This window comes from Equus caballus, chromosome 25 (genome assembly GCF_041296265.1).
Source record: "Equus caballus isolate H_3958 breed thoroughbred chromosome 25, TB-T2T, whole genome shotgun sequence".
Taxonomy (NCBI): domain Eukaryota; kingdom Metazoa; phylum Chordata; class Mammalia; order Perissodactyla; family Equidae; genus Equus; species Equus caballus.
The window spans coordinates 11274635-11293232 of record NC_091708.1 but is presented as its reverse complement, the minus strand read 5'-3'; the positions used below and the strand labels follow the sequence as shown (position 1 = coordinate 11293232).

At 54.7% G+C, this 18598-nt stretch overlaps 1 protein-coding gene across 1 annotated transcript in view; it reads left to right on the top strand.

Moving 5' to 3' along the window:
* The first annotated feature begins 585 nt into the window (after window positions 1-585).
* SHB (SH2 domain containing adaptor protein B) overlaps window positions 586-18598 on the top strand; it is a 131631-nt gene continuing 113618 nt past the window's right edge. Inside the window, exon 1 of the mRNA XM_001496517.7 lies at window positions 586-1910. Within this exon, the coding sequence (XP_001496567.3) occupies window positions 1197-1910 (714 nt within the window). The 5' untranslated portion in view covers window positions 586-1196. The remainder of the gene's footprint in view (window positions 1911-18598) is intronic.

Sequence of the window (18598 nt, the reverse complement as noted above, 5' to 3'; positions counted from 1 at the left end):
CCGTATTGCTAATACTACACTTATTAGCATAAAGATTCCTCCGAAGATCTGGCATACGCGGGCTGAACCGGAGTCTCCGTCCCTTTAAGAAGGGGATTGGCACTCTGTGCATAAGGCGCCTCGGCACCGCTTTTACTCCGCTCGGGCCGCGCAGTAAACTAGAAATGTCGCGTGTTAACCCACCCCCGCCCGCCGGCCGCCAACAGTGGGGATCCCTCGGGTTCCCCGCACGCGAGTCCCAGGGGCTGCGGACGGGCCTGGCCTGTGCGCGCTGCAAGCTCGGGCTGGCAACCTCTGGCCCTAGGCGGCGGCGGGCTCGAGCCAGGCGGGGCCGGCAGCGCCGCGGGACCCCGGCGCCCGCAGGCACGACCCGGGGGCTGGCGCCGAGGTGGCCGCGGGGGGCGGCGCGTGCAGAAGGGGAGCGGGTCGCCCTCCTAGCACCCGGGCGCAGAGAGGGCGGGGCCGGGGCCGCGGTCTCGAGGGCGGGCTCCAGGGGGGTGGGCGGGGCGGGGCGGGGCCTGCGGGGCGGGCTGGGGGCGGGGCGCGCGCGGGCCGGGGAGGGCGGGGCCGCGGCGCGGGGCGGGCTCCGGCGGCCCGAGTGTCACACACGCGGCGGTTCGGGAGGCGGCGGCAGCGGCAGCGGCAGGCGCCGCCGGGACGGGAACGGGCAGGGGCGGGCGCCGGCTGCCTCCCTCCGTTCGCTCGCTCGCTCGCTCGCTCTCCCGCCCGCCCGCTGCGGGGCCGGGCTCGCCCCAGCGCTCTCGGGAAGGAAGAAGGGGGGCCGAGGACGCCGACAAGTTCCCGCAGCGGCCGCGGATCCAGACCAAGGCGGAGGCTGCGGCTCCGACGGGGCAGGAGCGCGTTCCACGGCGGAGCGCACGGCCAGGGCGTCCAGGCGCGCGGCGCCGGGCCTTTCGCTCTCCGCGGGGCCGCGGGCCGGGATCCCATGAGACGCCCCCTGAGGGGCGCGAGATCCAAAGCCCAGGCGGCGCGCGGCGGAGGCGGAGGGCGGTGCTGAAGCTGCCGGAGCCCGGGAGCGGCCGGCAGGAGGCGGCGGAGAGAACTTGAACTTGGCGTCCGGAGCGAGCGCCCCGCCGGGGTCGGGGCGCCGAGGGACCTGGGCGGCAGCGCTGTCCCCCGAATGGCCGCGGCGGCGGACCAGGCTCCCGCGCCGCGGCCCTAGGCGGCCTCTCGTCATGGCCAAGTGGCTGAACAAGTACTTCAGCTTGGGCAACAGCAAGACCAAGAACCCCCCGCAGCCGCCGCGGCCCGACTACCGCGAGCAGCGGCGCCGGGGCGAGCGGCCCTCGCAGCCCCCCCAGGCCGCGCCGCAGGCCCCCGCGGCCGCCTCGGCGTCCTGCGGCCCGGCCGCCGCATCCTGCTTCTCGGCCTCGTCGGGATCGCTGCCCGACGAGAGCGGCAGCACGAGCGACCTCATCCGCGCCTACCGCGCCCAGAAGGAGCGCGACTTCGAGGACCCCTACAACGGGCCCGGCTCGTCGCTGCGCAAACTGCGCGCCATGTGCCGCCTGGACTACTGCGGCGGCGGCGGGGAACCGGGCGGCGGCCAGCGCGCCTTCTCGGCCTCGTCCGCGTCGGGCGCCGCGGGCTGCTGCTGTGCCTCCTCCGGCGCGGGCGCCGCCGCCTCCTCGTCCTCGTCCTCGGGCTCCCCGCACCTCTACCGCAGCAGCAGCGAGCGGCGGCCCGCCACGCCGGCCGAGGTGCGCTACATCTCCCCCAAGCACCGCCTCATCAAGGTGGAGAGCGCCGCGGGCGGGGCCGGAGACCCCCCGGGGGGCGCCTGCTCGGGCGGCCGCACCTGGAGCCCGACGGCCTCCGGAGGCAAGAAGCTGCTCAACAAGTGTGCCGCCTCGGCCGCGGAGGAGAGCGGGGCCGGCAAGAAGGACAAGGTAAGGCGCCTCTTGGCCTCACCCGAGGTTCCAGAGCCACTGTGCGCACGGGGAAACCGAGGGCCCGCTCCGGTTCCGAGTCCCTGCGTCAACTTTGGGCTGGGTCCCTGGGGTCAGGGCTCTTGCGCTGCTTCCCACGCACGCGCTTTTCCCCAGATCGTCGGCCTCCCGACAGCCTCTTTCCCTGCTTCCAGAGGTCTCCGCTCAGCCCTCAGCCAGGTGCCCGCTTCGGCAGTAGCCTGCCGGGAACGCCCCGCCCAGCCTCGCCCGAGAAGGAGACTCCCAGCCAGCCCTTCCGGCCCCAAGGAGTGAGGTCGGAGAGTCAGAGCTGTCGCAGACTTACAGGAGCGTTTACTCTCCCCCACTCTGTAGGTGGGAAACTGAGGTCCGGAGCTGGGAAGGGACTCGCCCGATATTCCGCAGCGCTCGGTGGCAGATCCGGACCGGCTGTCTCTAAATGTGTATATGTAAATCCCTCTAAACGCCTAGCCTTGCCCCACCCCCCACGCCAGGTTTCCAAATCAGGGCGGCCTTTTGTACCGGAGCTGCCCCGGGAGCCCCCACGCTTGCTTTTCCGGTTGAAATGCGCTGTCTCCAAGAGGCTCCGCTTCCACCGGTCGGTTCCTCCCGCTGCGCGCGGGAGGGGGTCGCCAGTCGGCCGGCTGGAAGAAGACCCATCTATCCCATCCTCACCTTCTTCCTTCCTGACTCTATACTTTCTTTCCCCCCACCCCATTCTGTCCCAGGGATGAGGGGGACGACTTTGTGACAGTCCCTGTCCTTGACATCTCAAGCCACCTTGATCCCCCCAGTTTGAAGCAGGCCTGTTAATTACAGCCAGATTGGGTCCTCTCCTCCCCCTTCACACTCCTGTGACACCCTCCTTTCCCCCATAAAATAGCACTTGTTTTGTCCACATTTAGTGCAAGGTGGTGTTGTGATTACATGAGGCCCAGTACCCTGCGATGGCTGTCAGGCCTGTGTCCCACTTGTTCTCTGCACCCCCCCCCACCCCCCCCCCCCCCCCCGCCCCCAGAAGGTAAACTTTTGCCCAGGCGTGGGCTGGAGGAGACTGAGAAAGAGTCTAGGCTCCCCTCAGGACTGGGTGTCCAGGCAGAGGGAGACAGGCTCCTGCCTGCCAGCTGGTGCTTGGAAAAGGATCTTTGCTGTTGTGCAGGCAGAGGAGGAAAGGGATGCCATCCCTTAAGTGTTCTCCTGGCTTCCTCTTCCAGAGGCCCCAGGTCCCCGGAGTGTCCCCTCCTTGCTGGGTCTGCTGAAGGCAGTGGGCGCAGACTGCAGGATCCCACCTCCCCCGGAGGACAGGTTGGGGACACACCTCAGAAGCATGGATTCTGGGCTTCCTAAGCACCCAGGATGTGACATGTAGATGACAAGGATCTGGGACCCAGGTGGCCACCCAGGTGCTGCCTTGGAGGAGGGGGAGACTTCTCTGGGAGCCCCTGGATCCTGGGCTTGTGGTTGGTCTGTGAGGCTAACGCCACTTAGGCTTGTGGATGGCCCAGGCTTGGCTCAATGCTGGCCCGGGAGAACCCGAGGTGCCCGGGCATGGAGGGTGTGAGGAGGGCTGGCCCAGCTCCCCAGAGAGTCACTCACGGTCCTGGCGCTCCACTCTGCTGTCCACGGTGTTACTCCATGACCGCCTCCCAGTGGGCAAATCGCCTTTCTCTCCCACTGTTTGTGGTTCTGCCTGTTCACGAAAGTCTTTTATGACTTTTAAAACTTCAGTAAACATTTTCTCCTAATTACTATTAAGACCATTTAAAATACTGAGGAATGATATGTTTTATAGCTGGAATGTCAAGTGTGTTTAAGACTTGACTTCGTTCCACCATCTAGTCTTATGGGTCTTCTCTGTGTCCCCGCTTTCTGGGTGCTGCAGCAGACACTCTGTGAGTGCAGTGTGCATGACGAGGGGCCTGTGTTACAGGGGGGCTGAAGGGATGTGCTCAGGGAGGGCCGGTATCCAGGGGAGGGGTGGTGACCCGAGCTGGCTGCAGAAGAGCCTGGTGCTCTGGGGCCTGCAGGTGGAGTCACTGTGGCTGGATTGAGAGGTTAGACCCAGGACTGCAGTGGGGCCGCAGGGCCCGGGTGAGAGAGGACCGTGGAAGCAAAGCACAGTGAGGGTCAGTGAAGGGTTTGGCTGCTAAGTGACGTGAGCAGATAGGATTTTTTTTGAAAGATCTCTGGGCTGGATGTCACCTACTAGGTTGTGACTTGGAGTCTTTTGATCCTTTGAGAAGTCGTTGCAGTTACCAGACGATCTTTCTAACCAGGGGGAGGGGACACAGCCAGGGAGGGTCACCCTACACAGAGCAGGTTAAAATACAGGTTGCTGGGACCATCCCCAGCAGGACGTGCTTCACCACCCCAGGTGTGGGGCCTGAGAACGTGCATTTCTAACACTTCCCCAGGGGTCGTTTGCTGCTGGTCTGGGGACCACACTCTGAGAACCACTGATGCCCCATTTGCTTCTCCTTGACCCTCCCTCTGGGTCTTCTGGTCAGAGGTGCTTTGGGATGCACAGCCTCCGCAGGCCCTCATCCCTGCCCACTGTGTGGGGCTGCCTCCTAACCCGAGGCCAACAGCCACCCCCATTCCTGGTCAGGCAGCCAGGAGGCAGCCTGGTTTTCACATTACTTCTAGCCAGACAGCTTTTGGAAGACCAGGCAGACTGTAAATCCAGCCCCAAACACCCCAGAGCTTTCTGTCTGCCTCTCGCCCATGGATCCAGGAAAACCTACTTCTAGTGTCCCACTTAATCTCAGGCCCAGCTTCCTTTTGTCTGTGGTTTAGGGGACGGGGTTTAGGGGAAAGCTGTTGAAAGCGCCTGTGTGCTGGTCCCAGTGTTCATTGTTAACATCAGGCCCGAGTAGGGAGTGACTGTGGCCTGGAGTATAAGCGGGTAGTCCACAGATCCTCCTCTCTGCGCCGGAGCCACCCCCACCGTGGTTTATCTTTGGGCGCCCCCCTCTGTCACATCCTTAGGCATCCCCCTGTTCTCCCAGGTGAGTCCTGGGGCACACACACATCTGGTCACATTTCCCTACCACCACCAGCATCCAGTCTTGGGCATTTTCCCTTTTAGAACCTTGTGGGAGAGGGCCTGTGTTTCCAATTTAGACGGCTCTTCCCCAGCACTTGTTTTGTGCTCAGAGGTCTCCCTGCGAGAGTGAGCTAGAGGAGGCCGCACTAAAGGCTGCAGAAGACCTGTCAGTAATCTCTGGGCTAAGCCTCTGGAGGAGATCACACACGTTGTTTTCTCATTCTGTGTTTCCCAGCGCTTTTGTCTTGGGGAATTTAGTGAGGTCTTCACCTGGGGGGCGGCTTTGAGCTGGATGTAGAGACTGAGTGGAATTTCAGTACAGGGGAAGAGCTGACTGCAGCCTGCTGGAGCACTTACATGTCGCTGCTCTGTGTGTATATATATAAAACCTCCACATTGCAGCCTTGCTTTCTTGCAGGGGCCTTGCTTGGGGCAGGAGAGATGACAACATGAGATAGGTGGGGGCCTGGTTTGGACCCCACGGGGAGTCCTTGAGGACTGTTGACCCAGGAAAGGGGTGGACTCAGAGCCATGGTTGAGGAACTTTCCAGGCTGTAAACAGCTGCCATGATCTGGGGGAGATGGGGCCGGAGTTAGGGGACAGTTGCAATTCAGTCCAGGTGAGAGACAGTGTGGGCTTGAGGTCCTGGGAAAACGAAACTTTAGTAGGGAGAAATATTATTCCATCAGGTTGTCTTTATAAAAAAATGACGACAAGATTCCAGTTACTCGGTAGGTCTCCTTTTGAGCAGTCAAACAGGTCCCATCCAGTTATATTTTCTGCTGATGTCTGTTTCTTTTATCATAATTAAGCAAATGGTGTTTCCACCACAACTGAGAAAGCCAGGATGCATCATGACATCAGTTTCCCGACTTTTAAATACATGCTAATGTGGACCAACACTTTATACTTTGTCAGCATCCAGAGAGTTGAGTTAAATAACACGTTTCCTAAGGAATAAATAATATCATGTCTAACCTTTTTTTTTAAACATTCAGCAAACAGTTTCTGAGTGTCCTGCTAGTCAGGGAGAGTTCAGAGAAAATAAGTGGTGGCCAACTTTCCAAGAAGGAGGCTTCTCAGTTTGCAGTTGAATAGCAGCTTGTGAACGTCTCGTCTAGGGGAGAGGCATAGCTGCAGAGACAGGAGTGCGACATGAGGAATGCCAGACAGGAGTGTGTACGAAGGATCGGGTGGGAAGTCCGAGGGCTGTCAGGAGGAGGTGACATTTGAGCTGGCTCTGGAAGGATGCATGGGAATTCCCCAGGCCAGGAAGTGGCGAGGAAGGCTCTCTGTGCAGAACAGGTAGAACAGCCTGTGCCAAGGCCTGGAGGCTGGAAGAGGATGCCGTAGAGGACGCGGGAGAGGACGCGGGCTCAGCAGGCAGGTGCGGTGGGGGACTGCAGGGGGAGGCTGGAGCCACCAAGGGAAGGGAGTGTCTCCTGTGCCTTGCTGGGGAGTTGGGATGTGTCTTTGGTGTTTTCACATGAAATCATTGATGTGTGGCTTGACTGAAGCCGCAGTCAAACATGACTTCTCAACAGCCAAGTTCTCCAGTTCTTAGAAAGTAATGATTGAACAGGTAAGAGCCAAACTTGGGAGCTGTGGTTTGGCTTGGGACACTTTCTCCTTGGAAGTCCTGTCCCTTGAAAGTCATGTGACAGAAATGCAGAGCAAATCCGATTTTCCTATTGATCCCCAGAAGAGAAATATATTCTCCAGGCTTCATGCTAACCTTAATTCGTCATTTGGTCCTCATAGGCCCCGGAAGAGGTTTAGGTGCAGTGTCAGTTAGCTATTGCTAATTGCTAACAAATCACCCCAAACTCAGTGGTTTTAAAACAGGAGTTTAGCAGCAGTTAGCAAACTTTTCTTAAAGGGCCAGACAGTAACTATTTTGAGGCTTGCAGGCCAGATGGTCTCCATCACAACTATTCAACTCTGCCACTGTAGCTTGAAAGCAGCCATAGACAATGTATAAATTAAAGACTGTAGCAGTGTTCCAATAAAACTTTATTTACAAAGACAGGCCGCCAGTGTGGGCTGTAGTGTCCAACCCCTGATTTAAAAGATTAGCCTTTATTATCGTCCGTGAGCCCACGTGTCAGCTGAGTGGTTGTTCTGGTCTCAGCTGGGCTCGTTCAGGCTTCTGCGGTCAGTATGGGGTAGGTTTGCAGCCCTGCTGGTCCTAGCTGGGCTCTCTTACGTGTTTCCGGGTCAGCTGGTTTAGGATGGCCTTGACCGTGATGAGTTGACTCTGTTCCTTGTGGTCTCTCATCGTACAGCAAGCCAGCCTTGTTCACGTCATGGTGGCAGGGTTCCAGGAAAGGACAGCAGCCCATAAGTTTCCTTGAGGTTGGAAACTGGCACACTGTCTCTTCCTCTGCCTTCTGTTGAGCAGAGCAAGTCACAAGGCCGGCCAGAATTCAAGTAGAGAGGAGGAGCTGCATAGTCCCCTAGCAAAGGGCCGGGGCACAGGTAGGCCATTAATAGGGGCCTTCAGTCAAATCCATCTGCCACAGGTAGGCTTACCCCCATTTTATGGATAAAGAAACTGAGGCTTAGAGGTTAGTGACTTGCCCAACGTCACACAGCTACCAAGTGACGGAACCAGGATCACACCCGTGCAGTCTAAGTTCAAAGTCCAAGTGCTTTTTGTCAGTTTGTCCTGCTGTCTTTCGTGATTTCAGTGGAGCTAGTAAGGCTCTGATATTTGCCGGGATGGGCATTGTGTGTCTCCTCCTCCCTTCACTTAATGTTCCTTGTCTTGCACCCTCTGCCCTGATTCCCATCCCTTTCAGTCTGAGCTTTGGGGTCCCCAGGAGAGGCCCCAGAGCTGGCTTCTCTCTTTCTTCCCCTGTCTGCCTCTGAGCTCCGTAAATGGAATGTTAATACAGCGCTGGAGTTACTTTATAGAGAAATCCCATGCACAGGGTTGGTGCTTCCCAAGGGACAGCTGAACAAAACGCACGTCTTGTAACTGTCATGTCTTCTCATTCTAACACCAAGTGTTCCCTCCCTCCGAGGATTGGTGAGGCTGCCTGTGCTCTGTTTTAAGAGAAAAAAAAAGCTAGTGGCACCCTGGCTAGGTTTCCTTAAGGGAGATCAGGTGACCAGCCTCTCATCTGACAATCTCAAAACGTGGCAGATTTCCCCAGACTTGACCCTGTCCTCTCCCCGCCCCCAAAGCATTTCTGACCCATAAAATAGGTGTTAAAAGGCAAATCTGAAACAGATGTGGCTGCCTCTGGTCATTTAGCAAAGCTGAACTTGCCTGAGGTCAAGTGCTCCCCTGGACCGTTTGGCCTGGAGCTGACTTTCACATCTTGTACAAGGGAGAACCAAGAAGTGGTGGCCTGTGGGACGGGTGTAGTCAGGCTTGGTCCTAGAAAGTATATTGGAATCTATGGCTTTGAAGCAGAGAGTTGGGCTGCTGGCTGGCTGGTAGCAGCACCCCCGCCAGCTCTCTGAGGTTGGTGGTGGGTTTCCCACAGGAGGGGGACAGGCTGCAGCGGTCTCTGCCCCCTGCCTTCGTAACTTCTGTTTGGCCTGTTGACTGAGGAGTTGCTATACGCAGGCCTCTGTCGGGAGCTGTGTGGAGGCAGGCGTGAGCCAGGGGATGGGCAGTGCCTGCCCATGAGGGGCTTATCTTCTGTTGAGGACACAGGAACCAAGGTTGGAACACAGATCTGCATGGCAGAATTTATCTGTAAACAAAGTGGTGTGGGCGAGCTGAGAGCCGTCCTGGCACAGAGACAGTTCTGGGCAGAGCCTTGATTCCATGGAGCCAAAGGAGAAGCAGGGTGAGGAGAAGGTTCATTTCAACTGAGGGACGCAGGGAAGGCTTCTTGGAGGAGGAGGCATGCGAGTAAAGAAAGAGTAGTCACTTGAATTGAGGGCGCTTTCCACAATAGTAATATTAACCAGTACTTCCACTGCACATACTCTGAGCCGGGCAGTGTTCTGTGTGCTTTATATGTGTTAACTCTTTTACACCTCACCAAAGGCCCTTAGGATACGTGCTACTGTCATTGCCATTTTACATATGAGAAAACTGAGGCACAGAGAGGTTAAGTAATGTCTAAGGTCACATTGCCAGTAAGTGGCAGAAATGAGATTTGAAGCCAGATGCAGAGTCTTTGTTTTTAACCACTGTGCTGTACCACCTCAGGCTGCACAATCTTATGCCTGAATTTTCTCTGCCTTATTTGTGGCCAGACTTACTACTCTTTATGGAAATCCCCTCTGTTAGCATTGTAGGAGAGACTGATTCCTGCGTTTACGTGAGTGTTCCACAGCTCAAAGAGCGCTTTCACACCTGTAATTAGTTTGGTTCTGAGAGTTCCTTTGTGAGGAAGGTGCTGTAACCCCCATTTACAGGTGGAGAAACTGAGGCTGGGGGAGGCATGGAGCCTGCCCTGCCTCGCAGCAGGTACTGGCCAAGCCAGTGGCCAGGCAGTTGACCTTGTGTTCTGAGCCCAGTGCCCTTTGTGCCGGGGTGCTGTGGAGGGGGCTTGGCCAGACCTCTGGTCCTCAGGAAGGGTGACAGCCTGATTGATTTCCGGTTCTTTCCATGTGTTGACGCTGAAACGCTTTACTGAGACCATTAAGGAGCAACAGCAGAGGACCTTGCTTCCACAATGGAATTTTCCTTCTCTTCCTGTTTGGTATTTTCCAGTAATATTTCTATTAATGTTTCACTTTCGGAGGCACTAGCTTCCTGAGAGTTTGCGCTTTCTCAGCTGCTGAGCCAGGAAGAATTGAATTTTCCTCTAAATCATTCACTTCCTTTCCATTTTCTCCAAGGGGAGCTCTCTGGGTTTCCCATTATGCTGTAGAGGAAGGATCTTGGAGGTGGGTCCAGGGGATGGAGAGAGAATTAGTCAGGGCCCTGGGGAATGTCTCAGGCCCTGGGTTTTCCAAGCAGCACTGAAGAGTAATGGTCAGAAAGGGGCTTCCCAGGCCAAGGAGGAGAGAGCTGACGTGATGGGTGGGTGGCGTCGGGGGAGGTGGTCATTACTGGCCTGCTGCTGGGCCTTCCCTTTCAGGCTGCACCCTGCATGCTCAGCTGGGTCCCAACAGCCTGCTCCAAGTCGTTCTCCCCATGCACTTATCCCACAGACATTGTTGAGGGCCTGCTGCGTGCTGGGCATTGTTCTCTTTAGCGCTAGGGGTACAGCAGTGAACAAACAGATGCCAGTTCATGCTCCCTGAGCTCACCCTCTCCTGAGAGGAGTCACCAGATGCAGTATGTTGGGTAGAGTGAGGACAAGTCAGGCAGGATAAAGGGGTGAGGGTGAGCCTGAGCCGGGGCTGGGCTGCTTCAGATGGGTGCTCAGAGAGGCCTTTGATGAGGGAGGCGAGGCGTGGTTCGCTCGGAGAAGGGTGTCCCAGGCAGAGGGAAGGGCGGCAGCGCGCCTCCTGGGTGCTTCAGGAGGTCCGTGTGGCTGAGCTGGGGCGGAGCAGGCAGGCAGACAGGTCTGAGACGTGGGACGAGGGCCCGGCGTGTTGGCCCTTAGAGGCTCTGAAAGGGTCTCCCGCTGTAACTGGCTGAGCTGGGAAGGCAGTGGAGGGCTCTGAGCAGAGAAATGATGTGCTCTGACTTGGGTTTTGAGAGGATTGCTCTGGCTGCCTCGTGGAGAGGAGACTGGAGGGGACAAGCGGGGAGACCGGCTAGGGCACCTGCAGCCACTGAACTGGGCGCTGGCGGTAGGTGATGAGAAGAGACCACATTTGGGACACGTTGTGAAGGTGGAGCTGCAGGATTTCCTGACAAATGAAATGTAAGGTGTGAGGGGCAGGAGAGTCCAGGATGATTCCAGGGCTTTGGCCTGAGCAACCGGGAGATGAGTTGCCATTAGCTGAGATGGGGAGGACCCTGGAGGAGCAGCCACAGTTCACCAGTGGAATTGATCCAGCACCGGAGTCCTGGGGCTAAGAGAAATACAGGCTGTGCCCTCCAGGGTCGGGAGGTTCCTGAGAACCTGGAGAAGGCAGGGGTGGCTGCTGCCTGGGGCTGAGGAAAATCACCAGGAAGAGGAGGCCGTATGGGCAGTGGGTCCAGAGGAAGCTGCGGATGGGGCATGCCAGACAGAAGGGGTCCTGTCCGCGGTGATGGAGATCAGAATAGGAATGCTGCCGCGCTCACACAGGTGTGGCCATAGCCCGGGGATTGCCTTGGTGTAACTGCAGGTGACAAGGGGACGTGAAAGAGGATGGTGGCAGGGAGTGAAGAGCCTCGCCTGCCACTGGTCTGAAATTGCCCCAATTCTCCCAATTCAGAAGAGGCCATCTGCTGTGTTGTATGCCTGAGGTGGGCATCATGGGAGAGGGAAGATGAGTGTCGTGGTTAAGTCTCCAGGGTCAGGGCTGGAGCCTGCACGTTTTGCTAAGCAGAGCATTTCATTGCTGAGCACTTGTGATTGTTGGGAAAATTCTCCCTTATATGGGGCTCACCAGGACGTGGGCTCCGGGGAGGAGGCAAACGGCAGTAGGAGGAATGGAACTTTTCTGGCCTTTCCAGGCCATGGCTAAATTCTAAAAATGAAAGTGACCAGAAAGTTCTTCACAGCAAAGCTTCACTGTTGGATGTGCACTCCCAGGAAGCCAGACAGCCCCATAATCCCTCCGGTGCATTCCAAAGCCGCCCATGTGATTTGGGGCCCGCGTGGCATTCGTGGAATGGCGCAGCCCTACCTGCCCTCCTGCGCCAGGCAGTGAGTTGGCTGTGTTGAGACGGTTCCTCAGAACGGCAGGCTCGGAGCTTTCCATACATTTCCTATGTTTATCTCTATGTTAACTTTCTTCTTCCCCCTTTAACAAAACTGCGACAGTTTGATAGAGAAAATGCAGATAGCAAAACTAAAATAGAAACCAACTTTAATTCTATAATTCAAAGAAACCATGTTAACATTTCAGTGTTTTCCCAGCTAGCCTTTTTCCAATGCGTGTATATACCTTTTTCCCTCCACAAAAATTAAGTAATATTGTGTATATCTATTTATTTTCTTTTTGCTTAAAGACAGAAAGATGTCCACATTCTCTTAAACATTCAACCACAGTCATTTCATGTCTGTTACAGGATTTGTGTTGGTATATTTATGCTCCCCCTGGTTCTCACTAATTTAACAGTGCTGTAATGAACATCTTGGGGACTGAATTCTTTGCATAAATCTGTGATTATTTCCTGGGATTGATTCCCAGAAGGAGACTTGCTGGGTAAAAAGGTAAAACTTTGGATACGTGTATTTAGAAAGACTTTACAAGTTTACGCCTGTTTTACTCTAGTGCAGTTTGCAATTTCTTGGGTTACTGTTGCGTATGTGCATTGACCATTGTGTTTCTTTTCTAAAATTGTGTGCTTCTATCTTCTGTCCATCCTTTCTGCTGCAGGGTTCATCTTTCTGTTGTTTTGTAAGAGCTCTCTGTGGACTAAGGATGGCAGCCCCTTGCTTGCTGTTTGGGTTGCAGAACATTTTTTCCAAGTTTGTGACTTGCTTTTTGATTCTGTCTGCTGGTTATTGTTGCTTACACCGAATTGCTTTGTTAAATGTCTCGATGTTCTTCGTGACTTGAGTGTGCTGCTTAGAGAAGTCTTCCTCATTCCGATGTTTACCCATATTTTCTTCTAATACTTTGATGGTTTCTTTTTTTTTTTAACATTGAAATTGTAATCTGTCTGGAGTTTGAGGTCGGGTTTTAATTTTATTTTTCTGAACAACTACTCTGGTGTCTGGACATCCTCTCCTCGCTGCTTGCTCTGTCATCTCTCTGTTTCTTCAAGTTTCTTTTTAGACTTAAATATTTTGACTCTGTCTCACCCTGACTGCGTTTAGGTCTCATCAGCTATTATGATAATAATGATTTCGCCTTGTCTTTATAAAATGACACCTTTCCTCTGCCGATACCCACGTGCTCATTACACATTCAACTCCTGCCGGCTGAAGGCGGGAGCCACCTGGCTATTAGTGCTTCGTCTTTGGGTGCTGGCCCTGCCGCTGTGGGTGGGATGCGACCAGGAAAGCCTTGACTCACCTCTGGTGGAGTCAGCGTCCCCTCCAGGACCAGGGGGCCAGCTGTCTAGGTATATTTGGGAAGATCTGCCCTGCCTAGCTTATCTTGGTGTGTCCATTTCAGCTTTCGCACTGTGACTTTTGTGGCAAATGGAACGCACTGTCCAGTCATCCGTGCAGCAGACATTTGTAGCATGTCCCAGCACTGGGCCGAGTCCTGGGGACAGTCAGACGAGTAAGCCCCAGCACTCTATCTCAGAGCCCAGGAGGGGAGTTGGAAAGGCCCAGGAATATCTCGAGTGCAAGACAGAAGGAGATCAATGCCAGGAGGGAGAGGCAGGTAAATGACTCTGAGTAGAGAAGAGAAGCACTGGAGGCTGAGCTGGGCGTGGGCAGTAGTGGAGGAGACCCAGAGGGAGGAGCGTTCAGACTTGAAGGATGGGTAAGACTTGACTTGTGGCAGGTGGGGACTACATTATTTTGGCCACTTAAATTTTTTTCACACCCGCCAAAGTCCAATTCAAGTGATATGAATTCACAGAGTTCTCCCCCCACCCAACCTTTTCCGTCGCCTCAACCCAGGTGTCCTGTGTCTTCCATCAGGGAGAGACCCTTTCCGAACTTGTGTTGCGTGTTCCTCTTTTTCTGGCTCAGGCCAGTGTCGGGATAATCCATTCTGCAGTCTGCTGTGAGGTTGGTGACATTAATGAATTGGTGTTGATGGAGCAGATTAAGTCCAGGAGTGTTCATGGGGAATAAATCAAGAAAAAAATGCAGATTTTTGAACACTGATGTACATTGCTATGGTTCCAAGAGGCTGAGAGTGTCTACCTGATCCATTATACTGTGTGTCACACCACATCACTGTACCCTGGACCAGCCCTGGCAGCACTTGAGCATCAGCTGGAGAGCATTTTTTAAAAATGTGCAGTTCCTTGGGTTCCACCCCAGACTAATTACGCTGCAGTTTCTGGGGATAGAGCCTGGGCGTCAGTATGTTTGGAAGGCCCCCAGGTGGTTCTGATACGCAGCCAGAGTTGAAAGCTGCTGTCCTGGACCATAGTTTGGGATTCCAGGGGAGCCTGGGTGTCATTCTGTCCAGCCCTCCTGCGTCCATGCCTAAAGACGTCCAGTGACGAGGGGATTTGTCACCTCTCGGGCCACATAACCACCCACTCCTTTGCACAGCTGGGCTTGCAAGTTTTTTCTGCTGTTCACTCCAATTTAGCACAGGTTTTTCGAGTACCTGGTGTTTACAGGAGCTCTGCTGGCTGACTTCTTTCTTCCTGTAGAATCTACTCCTGTGTTAGTTGGACTCTGAGGTCAAGGTGAACCAGTCTAGCTTCACTTCTTCCACATGACGACCCTCAGACAGACCCTCGGACTGTGTCTTCAAAGGCAGAGGGGAGCTGCAGGCAGAAACATTGCCCACAGAGCTGGATTCCCAGCCAGGACACGCCCCACTCTCACAAGCATGGAAGGCGTTGACGGGCCCCAAGGCCGGCAGCTTCCTGGGCAGGAGGTGGAGGCCGGAGCAGGTGCTGAGTGGGGGGGCTGAGTTGGTACTGGGGAGCTAACTGTGCCACTGCATGATGAGATGGGGAGTTAAGGTCAGATTCCCAGGGGAACTTGGAGTTCTCAGAGCAGAGAGTAGGGGAGCCGTCAAGAGTAGATTCCAGGGGAGCAGGTGGGATCTTGCCATCTGGGCCCTTTGTTCTGAGCAAGTAGCAAGTGGAACAGAAGTTGCCTGGCTGAGCGTGGCATGGAGTCGCGGGCCAGGCATTCTCTGTGCTGGTTCTTTGTCCTTTCTGGGGGGTAGCTAGTGAGGTCACGCACACAGGAGCCCAGAGCTGTTGATCCAAACAGGGCAGGACTCTAGTGGTGTCCACTGTGGTGATGTGAGAAGAGTGCCGCTTTGGGGTTGGAAGTCTGGGCTCAAATCCTGGCCCTGGTGCTTGGAAGCTTGGTAACTTGGGAAAGCGATGAACTCCTCCAGGCCTGGAATGTCCCTGCTGCCCCGGTGTGGGCGTAATAATAGTAGACGGTGTTTCCTGGCCACGCACTCTGTGCCTTGAACCTACATAACGCTTTCCATGTGTAGTCCTCACACAGGCCTTTGAGTGGCCCTGATAGAACCCCCATTTTACAGGTGGAGGAGTGTTCTGGAGATGAGGGTGAGGGGCAGTACGTCTGGTCCTTGTGAGGAGTCAGGAAAATCACTCGTTTAAACGGCTGAGTGCGGTGCCTGGCATGTACAGAGAGCTTTAGGAATGCTTTCGTCTTAGGCCACAGCCTGGACCTCTGGACTTCCCACAGCCACAGTCAAGCCAGTGGGGCTGCCCTTTCTGGCCTGATGAGGTCGTCCTCAAAAAGTGGTTCTCTCCTTGTTGTGGCCATCCGTTTGTGGTGGGCCCTGATTCCCTGCAGCGGGGGAGTAGAAGTAAAAACTCTGCCTGGACCCCCACTCTGTTCTAAGTGTTTTATGTCTGTTAACTCACTGAACCCCACAGCACTCCCTCGGAGGTAAATTCTGTCAAGAGTCCCAATTTTACAGATGGGGAAACTGAGGCAAGCAGAGGTTTGTTGTTATTGTTAGTACCTTGTCTTAAGTGACAGCTGGTGATGGGTAGAGCTGCACTTGTGGGGGTTGAGCCCAGACAGTCAGTCTGGCTTCTGTCTGCCCTTATTCTCTGTGCTACACAGCTATAGGGAATGGTGCCAGAGGTCAGTTCTGTGTCACCTGGTGGTTCCAAAGCCATGAGGCCAGAGCCATTTAAAAACCATAGCTCTCTACTGTTGATAAAGCATCTTGGTTGGGCCAGGCACTTTCCATATGCATTCTCAGGATAATACTGCCTAAAGGAGCATTGGGAAGGCTTCATGGAGGAGGTGGCACGGGAACTGGGCCTTCATGGATAGGGAGGATTTGGGCATTTAGAGGTTGGTGGATGTGAGGAGGGCATCCCAAGAGGGAGCCCTGTGAATGGTCATTCAGGTGACTGAAGGAGAGGCTGTGAGAAGACATGAGAAGAGATGCTGCAATGGGAGATGAGGCCAGGTGTCAGGAGGCCTGAAGGGCCCGTTTGCAGAGTTTGGTCTTTATTCTGTGCATAATGAGAGGTTGTGGAGCAAGGGAGTGACAGTCAGATCCGTGCTTTAGGAAAAGCTGTCTGTCTGCAGCTTACGAGATGGGTTAGGGAGGGTGGGGGAGGGCAGGCCTAAGTTGAGCCTGGAGACGGGGACCCCAGTGAGGAGGACATCAGATGCTGTGGGCAGAGGCAGCAGGGGCCTGACCCCAGTCTGCATCCTTAAATGGTGAAACGCTGTGGCTGACTGCTCAGGCAGCTCTCAGACGACATTGGTCAACGGAGGGAAGTTGACTGAGCACCTGTCAAGGGGATAGATTTTTCTGGATCGTTCTTGTCGATAGCTGAGACACCCTCTGTGGGAGTTTGTAAGTTACGCAATCCACCAGAGCATTTGTCCACTTTCTGCCACTCAGAAGATCATGCGCCTCAGGGCCTGGGTCCGGAATGGAGGTGCGTCTCCACCGTGGTCCTTCTGGTTGGAGAGTTGGGTGAGAGGAGGCCTTCTGTGAACCAGACAACACCTCAGCTGCTTGTTTCTGCAGGAATACAGAGCAGGAAAGGGCAGAGTCGCCGAACAGCCCATCCCTGAGGGAAGCTGTGGACAGAGGAGGTGGGGGAGTAGGCACTGTTTGTTCTGGGGGGCCACAGAGCTGGTCACCTGACCTTGAGACCGAGGCTCAGCTCCCCTGTCTGACGGCAGCACCTCACGGAGTTGGAGGCATCCTGGGATGTCGGGGCAGACGATACAGCGGTTGGAAAGAAGCTGCCGTAGAGCTACTGGTGGTGTAGTTGGAACCTTGGGAAGAAGGGGATGCGGAGGGAGAAGGGAATGCTGCCGCTCTGCTGGTGCCAGGATGCTGGCCTCCGGGGGACGTGCTGCGCGGCGCAGGCTCTTTGAGAAGCAGTAATGCTTGGGAGCCCTCAGCTCCCCAGAGGAGGAGAAACATTAGCCTTGATGAAGACATTGGCTGGCCTCAGTCAAAGGGCCCCCTGTGGATCCCTGGCCAATTCCTTCTGCGTTCACTGTGCAATCAGAGGCCCCTCTGGCCGGCCCAGCATTCTTTCCAAGTCCAGAAGAGACGCTTTGTAAATAAAGATCCAGGAATAATGTGCCATCGGTCCAGCTTAGGGAGCTCTTGCTGCACGCTTGGGGAATTCAGCTGTCAGTCGGCCCCTGCTTGCTGAGCTGCTTCGGGGCTCGGGATCCATCTGAAAGCCATCTGTGGTGTGACTGCAAAGTGACGAGATGGTAGTCATCACTTCCTAGTCACCCACAGGACAGCTGACAACGTTGTCAAGGTCTGGATCCCACACGTGCAGGCCTTGGGCCTAAATGTTGTCAAAGTGCAGACGCTCAGCCGGGCGTGCGTTTGGGGTCTTGCCTTCCCACCCCTTGTCCTACCCCACCCCGATTCTTGTCTGCACCTTTGATTCTGTTTCTTTATCATCTGCAGAATAGAGTAGAAGTGGGCTTGGCTTTGAAAAAGCCAAGGAACTTTTCTCCATCCAGGCAAACCCTTTGTTTTGCGGAGTCCTTAAAGATTGTTAGCCCTGAAGCCTCCTTCCAGAGGAAGCAGAAATTGTGACAGCTATTCACAGAGGTGCTAATTAAACAGTTTGGAGTGAGAAGTTATTATCAGTGGATGGGTTAAGGGCACATTCTTGATTGATTGATTTTTGGGTACTGTTCAGTTTCTCTCCCCCTAAGTTAGAAATGCCTTTTTTATACCTGTCTGATCCTTTGGGGAATGATTATCCCAGAAAATATTGTAACCCCTTTGCTTTCGATGATTTCTTCTGGTTTTACCTTTCTTTACAAGCTAGCAAGCACTTCAGAGTCTCTCAAGTTCAGCGGCTTGTAGTTCCATTTGTGCTTAAACATCGCTCACTCTGGCAGTAAGCTTCCATGTACACTTTCAGTCCTTCAGAGAGTCATTTTGTCGTGGACATTTCTGATGGCCTCCTGATAGAAATGGATGGGGAGGAGACTTTAGATCTGTAAAGAAGAAAACAAGCTTCCTTAGAAGATTATATATTCGAAATTTTGATTTTTAAAGATTTTATTTTTTTCCTTTTTCTCCCCAAAGCCCCCCGGTACATAGTTGTATATTCTTCGTTGTGGGTCCTTCTAGTTGTGGCATGTGGGATGCTGCCTCAGCATGGTTTGATGAGCGGTGCCATGTCTGCGCCCAGGATTCGAACCAATGAAACCCTGGGCCACCTACAGCAGAGCGTGGGAACTTAACCACTTGGCCACGGGGCCAGCCCCTGTATATTTGAATTTTAAAGGCTTGTCTGAATGTGACATCTAAGGTCATCTTGCACTCGCAGTCTAAAAATCAGAGACAAGCGAGTCAGATTATCATTATTAAGTTTGTTCCTGTAGCCATTAGGGGCGTGATGCAGTCTACTCCTTAGTCTTTAGTGGGAAAAGAGAGCCTTCCATTGCTGAATGCAAAAAAGACCACTTGAGCTCCTCTGCTGAAGGACTGTGGCATTTCCCTGCACTGGGCTGTGGTTGG